Below are 12,292 nucleotides of genomic sequence, written 5' to 3' on the forward strand. Positions count from 1 at the left end.
TTTTGATTGACCCTCTACAGTTAGATTTCTGTATCCCCGCTCCTTCCTCTCGTGATGGGTGGTGGGGTTATTCTAGCTAGTCTTAAAATACCAATCCACCAGCCCACCCCACACCCAGACACTTCCGGGAGTGGAGCAAGGGGTAAATTTAGCCCCGTTAGAGTCAATACGAGCTACGAAAGTTGAACTTGCTTACACACACACACACACACACACACACACACACACACACACACACACACAAACGTGTACACACAGACACACACACACACTGGCGCACACACACAGAGATACATAGATACACACGCGCACCACACACATATATATATATATATACATATACATACATATATGTATATATATATATATATTGATTCCACAGAGAGAGAGAGAGAGAGAGAGAGAAGGGAAACAAAGGGATGAAGAGAGAGAGAAAAAGAGAGAGGGACAGATAGAGACGCGAGAATCAGACAGACAGCGGCATAAAGAGATTCTGCACTAAACAAAAACACAAAAAAAATGTCTTTAAACAAACAAACAAAGAAACAAAAAACAAAAGAAGCAAAAACTAAATACCTCGTTTCTTTCTGCCCCCTGCCTGCACCGTGACGTCAGGTGTGAACGAGTGTGCCTCCTCCCCCTGTTCCAACGGAGGCATCTGTCACGGCGTCGGGTCCTCCTTCCGCTGCTACTGTCTCGGGGTGTTTGGGGGGCAGCTGTGTCAGGAAGGTGTGTGTGTGTGTGTGTGTGTGTGTGTGTGTGTGTGTGTGTTTGTGTACGTGTGTGTGTGTGTGTGTGTGTGTACGTGCGTGTGCGTATGTGTGTGTGTGTGTGATTTCGTGTATTTCGCTGTTATGTTTTTCTTATGGTTGATGGCCAGTATGACGTTCTAATGGTCATGTCATTATAACGTTCCTGTGGTTAATAGTCCATTGTAGCGTTCTTATGGTTAGTAGCCATTATGAGGTTCTTATGGTTTGTGCCCAATTTGAATTCTTGCGGTTAGCAGACATTATGACTTTGTATGGCCAATGGCCATTTTGACGTTCTTATGCTGGTTAGTAGGTACTATCACGTTCTTATGATTAATGCACTACCATGACGTTCTTATGGTTGATAGTCATTATAACATTCTCATGGTTTACGGACATTTGCCGTTCTTATGTAAAATATAGATATTATGCTGTCTTTGTGGTTGATAGCCGATGTGACTTTCTCTTGGTTAATTCCATTATGACGTCCTTATGGTGAATAGATATTATGGCGTACTTACAACTTAATAGTCATTCTGACGTTCTTTTGGTTACAGCCATTATGGCTTGTTAATGGTTTATAGCCAAAATGAAGTTCTTGTGGTTAGCAGCCAGGATGACGTTCTTAATGTTAATAGCCATCGTGACGTTCTTTTTGCTTGATGGCCATTATGACGTCCTTTGGGTTTTTGGCCAAAATGAAGTTCTCATGGCTATTAGCCAGTATGACTTTCCTAATGTTGATGGCCATCGTGACGTTCTTTTGTGTGATGGCCATTATGACGTCATTTTGGTTTATGGCCATTAAATCTACAAACAATGACGTGTGAAAACGCACACGAGAGAGAGAGAGAGAGAGAGAGAGAGAGAGAGAGAAAAGACAAACAAAAGTGACAGTATGTTGTGTCTCTGTACAGACACGGTGAATGATTGCGACTCTGGGCCGTGTTCAAACGGCGGTGTGTGCAGTGATGGCGTGCAGTCCTTTAACTGCACGTGCCCCCCTGGATACAGTGGCGCAGCGTGTGAGGAAGGTATGTTAACATATATCTGAACGAAGGTGTTCATTGTCTTCACTATTTTGTTCGTGTAACATCGCCCCCCGCACCCCTATGTTCGCCTTTTTTGGGGGAAGGAGGGGGAACATAAGACAAACGCTGTCACAGTCTTGCTGTTCTCTGGGGGGTGGGGGGTGAGGGGGTTGGGGGGGGGAGAATAAGGTTAAAAATCATTTGTCTCTTCTATACGTGTTTTGTGTGTGTGTGTGTGTGTGTGTGTGTGTGTGTGTGTGTGTGTGGGAGGGGATTGTTTTGTTTTTGTTTTTTGTTGTTGTTTTTTTCTTCTTTTCTTTGTTTGTTTTTTGTTTTGTTTTTTGTTTTCTTCGATTTGGTTATTCATTAAGACATATTGCTATGGCGCATATTATTGAAGCTCTATTCGCTTTACGATACCACTGAAAACATTCACTCAAACATCCCCACACAAACATATGCATATAATTTGAAACATAGGTAGGAGAGAACAAGAGCAAATTGCTTGAAGAGACCTGCCTGAGTTCCCGTTAAACTATATAAAAAAAAAATACCTTTAGAAGGAGATTTTTTATTTGTCTGTCAAACTTGGGCGTACAGAATGGCAGTGCGATTATGCAGACACGCAATCATACTTACTGTAACGGTTTGCATTCAGACATCGAATGGTACATACAGGCTAATTTATGCTTTACTGGTGCTTCAAGATTAAACAAACACCGTGGAAACCAAATGTCTGTCCAGAAATCACCACAGAAGGGGCAACAACCGAGGCCCCCACGACCGAACCCCCACCACCACCACCATCACCAACAACAGCATCATCGACGACGACGATAACATCAACAACATCAACAACAACAACAACAACAACAACAAGCAGGACAACTCGTCCCCCTCCCTCTCTACCTAAACGACTATGTCCATGTTCCTGCAAGGTATGTCTGAAAGCCCATCCATTTTCAGCAGCACTGATATTATCCTTGTGCATTACAGTTCCAAACTGTGTTGTATCACTGCTGTGAATGTTTTGTTTTTGCTCGTATTGTGCGCGTTTGTACACGTGTGGGGATGGGGATGTTCATACTGGGCGTGTGTAAAGTGTTTTTTGGTTGTTGTTTGTTTTTTGTTTTTTTGGGGGGGGTTCTTTTTTTTTTTTTTTTTTTTTTTTTGGGGAATAGTTTAGAAATAACAACAAAACACAGTCTTTTGAAATTTGGACACACATTTGTTGAGGTATTGAATAATGACAGCACAATGTTTCAAAACTCTAACTTCTATAATGTTTTTTTTTTACGGCAGAGGCTGAGAAAAGAGGGTTTTTTCATGACGTAAAATATATATATATATATATACAGGTGAAGTCTGCACTGTTCATGAAAAAAGATTGTTTTCCACAAAACTCACACTGATAATCGCATTGGAGTGTAAATGATGAATGAATGGGAGCATCTACAAACTGCAATTGAACTTACATCAACTCGAGGAAGGGGGGGGGGGGGGCGTGGTCTGTCATACTTTTGTCTGGAGTGTCTTTCCCCATGTATGGTGGAAGTGTTGGAAAAGAAACATCAAACAAACGCTTCCTCTGTTTTCAACAGCAATGGTTCGCCTGCCACATCTACTGCCCCTCCCCCTTCCCCTGTCACATCTACTGCCCCTCCCCCTTCCCCTGTCACATCTACTGCCCCTCCCCCTTCCCCTGTCACATCTACTGCCCCTCCCCCTTCCCCTGTCACATCTACTGCCCCTCCCCCTTCCCCTGTCACATCTACTGCCCCTCCCCCTTCCCCTGTCACCTGTCACATCTACTCCCCCTTCCCCTGTCACCTGCCACATCTACTGCCCCTCCCCCTTCCCCTGTCACCTGTCACATCTACTGCCCTCCCCTCCCTGTCACCTGCCACATCTACTGCCCTCCCCTTCCCTGTCACATCTACTGCCTCCCCTCCTTCCCTGCACATCTACTGCCTTCCCTTCCCTGTCACATCTACTGCCCCTCCCCCTTCCCCTGTCACATCTACTGCCCCCCCTTCCCTGCACATCTACTGCCCCTCCCCTTCACCTGTCATCTACTGCCCTCCCCTTCCCCTGTCACATCTACTGCCCTCCCCTGTCCCTGTCACATCTACTGCCCCTCCCCCTTCCCCTGTCACATCTACTGCCCTCCCCTTCCCTGTCACATCTACTGCCCCTCCCCCTTCCCTGCCTGCACATCTACTGCCCCTCCCCCTTCCCCTGTCACATCTACTGCCCTCCCCTTCCCCTGTCACATCTACTGCCCCTCCACCTTCCCCTGCACATCTACTGCCCCTCCCCTTCCCCTGTCACATCTACTCCCTCCCCTTCCCCTGTCATCACATCTACTGCCCCTCCCCCTTCCCCTGTCACATCTACTGCCCCTCCACCTTCCCCCTGCCACATCTACTGCCCCTCCCCCTTCCCCTGTCACATCTACTGCCCCTCCCCCTTCCCCTGTCACCTGTCACATCTACTGTCCCTCCCCCTTCCCCTGTCACATCTACTGCCCCTCCCCCTTCCCCTGTCACATCTACTGCCCCTCCACCTTCCCCTGTCACATCTACTGTCCCTCCCCCTTCCCCTGTCACATCTACTGTCCCTCCCCCTTCCCCTGTCACATCTACTGCCCCTCCCCTTCCCCTGTCACCTGTCACATCTACTGCCCCTCCCCCTTCCCCTGTCACCTGTCACATCTACTGTCCCTCCCCCTTCCCCTGTCACATCTACTGCCCCTCCCCCTTCCCCTGTCACATCTACTGCCCCTCCCCCTTCCCCTGTCACATCTACTGCCCCTCCCCCTTCCCCTGTCACCTGTCACATCTACTGCCCCTCCCCCTTCCCCTGTCACCTGTCACATCTACTGCCCCTCCCCCTTCCCCTGTCACATCTACTGCCCCTCCACCTTCCCCTGTCACATCTACTGCCCCTCCCCCTTCCCCTGTCACATCTACTGTCCCTCCCCCTTCCCCTGTCACATCTACTGTCCCTCCCCCTTCCCCTGTCACATCTACTGTCCCTCCCCCTTCCCCTGTCACATCTACTGCCCCTCCCCCTTCCCCTGTCACATCTACTGCCCCTCCCCCTTCCCCTGTCACCTGTCACATCTACTGTCCCTTCCCCTTCCCCTGTCACCTGTCACATCTACTGCCCCTCCCCCTTCCCCTGTCACCTGTCACATCTACTGTCCCTTCCCCTTCCCCTGTCACCTGTCACATCTACTGTCCCTTCCCCTTCCCCTGTCACCTGTCACATCTACTGCCCTTCCCCCTTCCCCTGTCACATCTACTGCCCCTTCCCCTGTCACCTGTCACATCCACTGCCCCTCCCCCTTCCCCTGTCACTCACGTCAGTTTCACTGTCCAGCACACTTTGACCTCCTTCTGATGGACTAAAGGAACTCTCCCTTCTCCATCCCCTTCCAAGTTCAAACCGTTCCTTTGATCCTTCAAGTTGAAAGTACTATTAATTTTTCTGTCTCTTTCGAAAATAACGTGTTTCAGCCTGTGACGCCAATTGTCACACGTGCGTTCACTCAGTCCAGGTTGCCATAAAACTAGTTCGAAACCTCAATAACAAAGAAAGAGTGGCCAATACCAGTGGTCTGAGGTTATGCTATGCTAATAAGACAAGACAGGAGACCCACTCAGCTTTGTCCATTTCCACCTGTGTGAGACATGGAAATGTTTGACTGTCAAAACGTGTATAGAGGTACGCAGTAATGATCGCTCTCACCTGTGTGTACTTGATATCAGGTACACAGTAAGGAGTGAGTAATTAAACCTTAGCACATGTCAACCCCTATCAAATTTGTTTGCCTTAGATGAAGCAGACCCTGTTTTTCAATGAAACACATAGCTTTGCTATGATTTTTGTTGTGTGTGATTTTGTGATAATGTATTTATTGTATGTCACGTCTCATTGTTCTGCTTGTATTATAGACTTCACCGCACATAATTTCTCCTACTCAGATAACTGTGATTCGCTTCGTCAGGTTTCCACACTCAGCCCTTTCAAGTCTTGCCTGAAAACCCACCTCTTCCCAAGATAGTCTCCGTCCCCTGCCTCTTTCATGTCTTCAGTTTCACCAGTTATGCATGCGTGTGAATGACTGGTGTGAAAGCGCTTTGATTTGTTTCTGCAGAAGATTCAGCGCAATGTAAATACTATTACTAGTATTATGATTATTTTGATTCTGAAGGTGGCACAGTTCGTGAACTCGCTGGACGACGCAGACAGGGAGGCCATCTCTCAACAGAGGAAAGAGCTGGTGCAGGAGATAAAGGTTGATAGAATGATGGAGGTTGTGTCAAAATGCCGGAGAGAGGGACAGAGATAGAGTGAGAGAGAGAGTGAGAGAGAGTGAGAGTGAGAGAGAGAGAGAGAATGTTTAGATGTGTCCAGAATCATGTTCGAAATTGTAGATTGTGTGTGTGTGTGTGTGTGTGTGTGTGTGTGTGTGTGTGTGTGTGTGTGTGTGTGTGTGTGTGTGTGTGTTCAATCGTCATTCAGTTAAACATCCGATAAATGAAATGAATTCATGAATAGATAACTTAATTATTAACAAAAAAGAGGAAAGTTATACCAGACGAGATGAAAAGTGAAACTAGACGAGAAAAGTATGAAGAACAACAAAAAGGCGTGTGTGTGTGTGTGTGTGTGTGTGTGTGTGTGTGTGTGTGTGTGTGTTCAATCGTCCTTCAATTAAACATCTCTTCAATGAAATGAATAAATAATGAAAAATGATACCAGACAAGAGGAAGCATGAAGATAAAAACAACAAAAAGGTGTGTATGCGCTCGCGCGCGCGCGCGCGCGTGTGTGTGTGTGTGTGTGTTCGTGTGTATGTGTGTGTGCGTGCGTGAGTGCGTGTGTACGTGCGTCTGTCTGTATGTATGTGTACACGTGTGAATCTGCGTGTGTGTGTTTCTTATGTATATGTGCGTATATGTGTATGTGTGTTTCCCCCCACAGGAGGAACTGACGGTTAACGCCAAGAACACGTCGAAAGAGAAGCACCGCCTGCAGAGCGCCACAGACAGCAGACCCTCCGCCGCTGGCATCGGACTCGTCGGCGTCTCCCTCCTCGTCGTCGTCCTCGGGCTCATCGTCGTCATGGACCTCGCCACCCTCGTCTCCTTCATCGTCGTCAGGATCCGGAACCTCCAGAAGAAGTCTCTGAAGGTGAAAGCCGACCCCGCGCTGGAGGAAGCCGGCGGAGGGTCCGCCGCGCAGGCGGCGAGCTTTCATCCCACGGCGGGTTGCTCCTCCTCGCACAGCCCCGTCAAAGCCGTCAGCTCTCTGGGGAGCGACTGCAGCGAAGAGGGGCAGCTGGCCCATGTTGAGGTCTCCCGCTTCGTGGAGTCCGTGGCGGCGGCAGGCGGGGGAGGCGGTGAGGAGAGGGGAGGTCTGGCGCTGCCCCAGCACCGGAGCTCCAGAAGGAAGCACCTACTGCACGTGCGTCCCGAGACTATCCTGGTGCACGTGACACACCCCCAGGGTCAAGGTCAAGGTCAGGGTCAGGGGGACAGTGGTGGTGGTTGTAGTGGTGGTGGTGATGAAAGAAAGGGGTCTGCGAAAGAGAGGGTCCCTGTCCGCGAACTGATCTGAACCTTGGGAAGAAAAGGACAGAGGTTGGTTTACATACATATAGATACACACCTTATCGCATTGACTCTCACGGTGGTCTTTGTCTTCACACATTACCTTATCAAGTGTGCAGTCATGCACTTTTTTTTTTTTTTTTTTTTAATAAACGTTTTATGCAGGGTTTCATCACACAAGAGAAAGTCACGAGAAGCTCAAATAAACAAACACGAACGGATCAGAATCCATCCAAATATCAACGATATGCATTTACATCCTTCACAAAAAGTTAATGACCACTTCATAAAAGCAGAAATATTTTCAGAAAATGTTCTAAAAAGAAAAAGAAAAAAAAATGGATAGCTGCAGTATGGTTTAAAAAAAAAGGGGGGGGGGAGAAGAAATAATTGCGTGTGCTTTAAGACAGAACCTCTGGTTATAAGTGGGCCTGATTACAATGACTGTACACACCGCTCCTTGCCCAAAGTTCGGCATCATTTCACCATGCATCAAAGAAGAAACCTGTGCAAGCTCCCCTTGCCTATGGTCCTTAACATTTCATGAGCCCTGTATTTGCAGTGATTTCCCTGTAGTGATTTCCGTGCTGGAGAGACACGCCATGGTCCTTTACTTTTTTCTTTTTTTTTAATCCTGTAACTGCAGTAATTTCCTTGTAGAGTACAGGACCTACTAAAGAGACACTTTACGCAAAAAGTGTGATGTAGAAAGGGTAAGTGCCCGATTTATTAGTGCCTTTGTAATTTTGAAAAAAATCAAAAACACAAAGAAAGAGATATATTGCACACATAGATCAGCTGTATTGTCACTCACATAAATCACGGAGATACATTGCACACATAGACCAGCTGTATCGTCACCCACACAAACCACGGGGATACATTGCACACATAGACCAGCTGTATCGTCACCCACATAAACCACGGGGATACATTGCACACATAGACCAGCTGTATCGTCACCCACACAAACCACGGGGATACATTGCACACATAGACCAGCTGTATCGTCACCCACATAAACCACGGGGATACATTGCACACATAGACCAGCTGTATCGTCACCCACATAAACCACGGGGATACATTGCACACATAGACCAGCTGAATCGTCACCCATATAAACCACGTGGATACATTGCACACATAGACCAGCTGTATCGTCACCCACATAAACCACGGGGATACATTGCACACATAGACCAGCTGTATCGTCACCCACACAAACCACGGGGATACATTGCACACATAGACCAGCTGTATCGTCACCCACATAAACCACGGGGATACATTGCACACATAGACCAGCTGTATCGTCACCCACATAAACCACGTGGATACATTGCACACATAGACCAGCTGTATCGTCACCCACATAAACCACGGGGATACATTGCACACATAGACCAGCTGTATCGTCACCCACATAAACCACGTGGATACATTGCACACATAGACCAGCTGTATCGTCACCCACATAAATCACGGGGATACATTGCACACATAGACCAGCTATATCGTCACCCATATAAAACACGGGTAAACAGACACACGGTGTTGCAGTCTTTGAAGAAGGAAAAGAAAAGAAAGGATACTGTTCAAACCGCTCTCTTGCCTGGCTCGACTGAGTCATTTGTGGTACCATATATTTAATGATAATTTATAATCGAATAATTTAGGGGACACAAAAAACTGTTCCCTTATTTATTTGTTTATTTATTTGTTTATAAGCTTAGCTTGTTGTGCTTTGATTATGTGTTGCACAGCTGAGTTGGAGTTTCTTTATTTTAAATAAAGTTCGTTGGAAATATTTATTTATTAGGTATATTTAAATTATTATGTTATTCTACTTTAACTTTGTCAGATTGTATATGATAAGATTTCCTTTTTTTTTCGCTGTTATTTATGATGGCATTTCTTCTTTCTTGGTGTTACTATGACGAAATTTCCTCTTTGTGAGTGTTCAATATTTATGATAATTATTTCCTCTTTGTTGGTGTTACTCATGATCATGTTTCTTCTTTAACGATACACTTCATGATGAGAAATTCTCTCTGTTGATGTTCTTGTTGAAAGGATGTCCTTATTAATGATTTCATTCATTGTCCATTTTCTTCTTTGATTTTTAGACATACTTTTTGTGGTGATACTCTCAAAGGCGAGCAATTTTTGTGGATGACATCTAAAGAAGACAACTCTTTGAGAAATAATCATTTCTTTAGTTGGACTTAACTAATTTTGCCAATGTAATATTTACCATTTGCATTTGAAGTATACGAATGTGATTGGGTCTTTACAATCACTTTGTCCTCGAGTCTTTTCTGTGCAGAATAATTGTAGTGTACTATGTAATCTATTCTTTTTTTTTTCTTCTTTTTTTCTTTTTTTTAACATATTTTAGCTTTCGTTTTTCAGTTTGTGTGACTGAAATACACAAGTCTGTGCATCATTGCTGTTTTTGAAAATATATTTTAACACATTTTTCTGCTTTGATGGGCGAAAAAAATCAAACCTGTTAATTAAGTACTGCTTAACGCTTCTTCAGCTAATCTGAAACTCTCTCTCTCTCTCTCTCTCTCTCTGTATGTGTGTGTGTGAGAGTCTCTCTCTCTCTCTCTCTCTCTCTCTCTCTCACACACACACACACACACACACACACAGACACACACACATTCATTGGGCCTGTACACGTGGAAGTAGACTGCCTTTTCCATCAACCTGGGTAGTGACACTGACAACTGCATACATCAGAACAAGAACTGACCAAGCAAGAACAGCATTCCCGCAGCTTAAGTACATGTGGAGCTCAAAACTGAGAAATAAATCGTCACATCCAGACGAGACCGTCTGATACCAGCATAAAATCAGTCCTTCTGTTTGGAGCAACAGCTATGAACAAGAGACAATAACTAGATGTACAGACCTTAATTAATCAACAGCAGCCTAAGCAAATCCCTTCCATATGCCATAGAAAGACACCGTCAGCAATGCCCGCATTGTATTGTATCGTATCGTATCGTAACACTGAGTGCGTCGCAACAGTGCAGACCCACACTTTTTTAGGTTAAGTGTATTTGTTTCACAAGCGATCAGACAGGATTTTTCTTCGTCATTTTGCCAGTGACAACCCTTTGTTGCCGAGGGTCCTTTCACATGCGCTAAGTGCACGCTGCACACGGGATCTCTGAGTTTCTCGTCTCATCCGAACGACTAGCGCCCAGACCACCACTCAACGCTCTGTGGAAGGGGGAGCAAACAAAAAACAAAAACAAAAAAGAACAAACAAAAAACAAGAAAAAAAAAAATCACGGTCTGTTTCAAAGACTCGAACCAGCAGACACTCGCTTCAGTCCTAGTCGTACACATTTCCACTGGGCCACCGCTGCACGTGTGACAGAATATACTGACACCATCATGGAGGTGGACTGGGCACACCTGGCGAAAACCTACATTCATCCATTGGTCTGCATAATATCTCAGTGCACACAACTCTAGACACTAATATCTATAGGGAATACTCGTGTCTACGATCCAACATAACCCCAGTAAGCATTGACGTGGACGGGTCTTCCACCATCTTCTGTCTTGGACCACTGTTTGGCCAAGCTGCCCACACATGTACCCACCCTGCAAACTGGTCGTGTGACCCGTCCGTTTGGTGTCAGTGTCCGGACTTTGGTGTCAGGGACACCTCACGTGGCTGACCAAAGAACACCTGGCACCAAACTGTACATTTCCAGACGGGTCACATGACCAGTTTGAGGGGGAAGGGGGAGGCAGTTTCGCCAGGTGCTCCAAGACAGGAGATGGTGGTGGACCGTTGTTGACGGCCGGTGTCCCAAGATGGGTGACATGGATGATGTGCCAGTGCATATATATGCGCGCGACAGACATATCCTAAGCAACACATGTTCACGGTCTCCCTCCCTCCCCCCCCCCCCCCCCCACACGCGCGTGCGCGCACGCACACACACAGACACACACAGACACACACACTGCACACACACATATACTCTCTCTCTCACACACACACACATTGGAGATCGAGGCACACATGTGCGCGCAAACGTTCGTGTGCTGCATTTATATATACGAGTAACACGCGCATACTAGTACATAATATACGCAAGCATGTTCTCTCTCTCTCTCTCTCTCTCTCTCTCTCTCTCTGACACACATACACGCACATACATATAAATGCTCGCACTGACGCGTTCATGCTAGTGAAGATGTTACTAAACAAGCGCGCAAATTCATGATTATGTAACCCCCGTCTTTATCATTCTCAGTCTTGCTGCATATGTGATATCATTTAATACGAAATGAATCAGGTTTTCTAAGAGTGAATGTATTGGCGGAGAACTGATCACTGATGCACATTTCAAGGGGTAAATGATATATATTTATAGTTAGGTGGTCTCTCTGGAAAAAAAAAAAAAAACTTGCACACACAAAAAACACATCACTGAATGCCGTTCCAAACAATAGCTTCATGAGACAGACGCCAAAAGGAGTTGATCCACATCATAATCCGACGCGCTTCTTTAACAGACTTTTGCCATTGGCTCTTTTTCAGTGCGCCAAGCGCGTGCTGCACATGGTACTTCGGTTTATCATCTCATCCGAATGACTTTTCGACCAGGTCAGAAAGAAACTGAGTGAGCGGGAAAGCCTTCTTGGGCTCGACAACCTAAAAGCAAAGCTTGAAGCAAACGACATGATTTTTTTTTTTTTTTTATCACTTGACTTGTTCGACGTTTGTGGCTCTTCATAGCTGCTGAAGACTTGAAGATGAAAGGCCACGACACCTGTTTCACACGTCCACGGCACCTATACTGTCATTTCAACACAATACACTTTCGAGGGGGAAACTCCCAACAACCTAAAG

The 12,292-nt window shown here is 46.0% G+C and overlaps 1 protein-coding gene across 1 annotated transcript in view; it reads left to right on the forward strand.

Annotated features, from left to right (window-relative positions):
- Positions 1-9,787, forward strand: part of LOC143284269 (uncharacterized) — a 33,521-nt gene extending 23,734 nt beyond the window's left edge. Inside the window, exons 9-13 of the mRNA XM_076590956.1 lie at positions 616-729; positions 1,670-1,786; positions 2,528-2,721; positions 6,003-6,086; positions 6,776-9,787. Of these exons, the coding sequence (XP_076447071.1) occupies positions 616-729; positions 1,670-1,786; positions 2,528-2,721; positions 6,003-6,086; positions 6,776-7,411 (1,145 nt within the window). The 3' untranslated portion in view covers positions 7,412-9,787. The remainder of the gene's footprint in view (positions 1-615; positions 730-1,669; positions 1,787-2,527; positions 2,722-6,002; positions 6,087-6,775) is intronic.
- Positions 9,788-12,292: the final 2,505 nt, after the last annotated feature.

Source organism: Babylonia areolata, chromosome 7 (genome assembly GCF_041734735.1).
Source record: "Babylonia areolata isolate BAREFJ2019XMU chromosome 7, ASM4173473v1, whole genome shotgun sequence".
NCBI classification, from domain to species: Eukaryota; Metazoa; Mollusca; class Gastropoda; order Neogastropoda; family Buccinidae; genus Babylonia; species Babylonia areolata.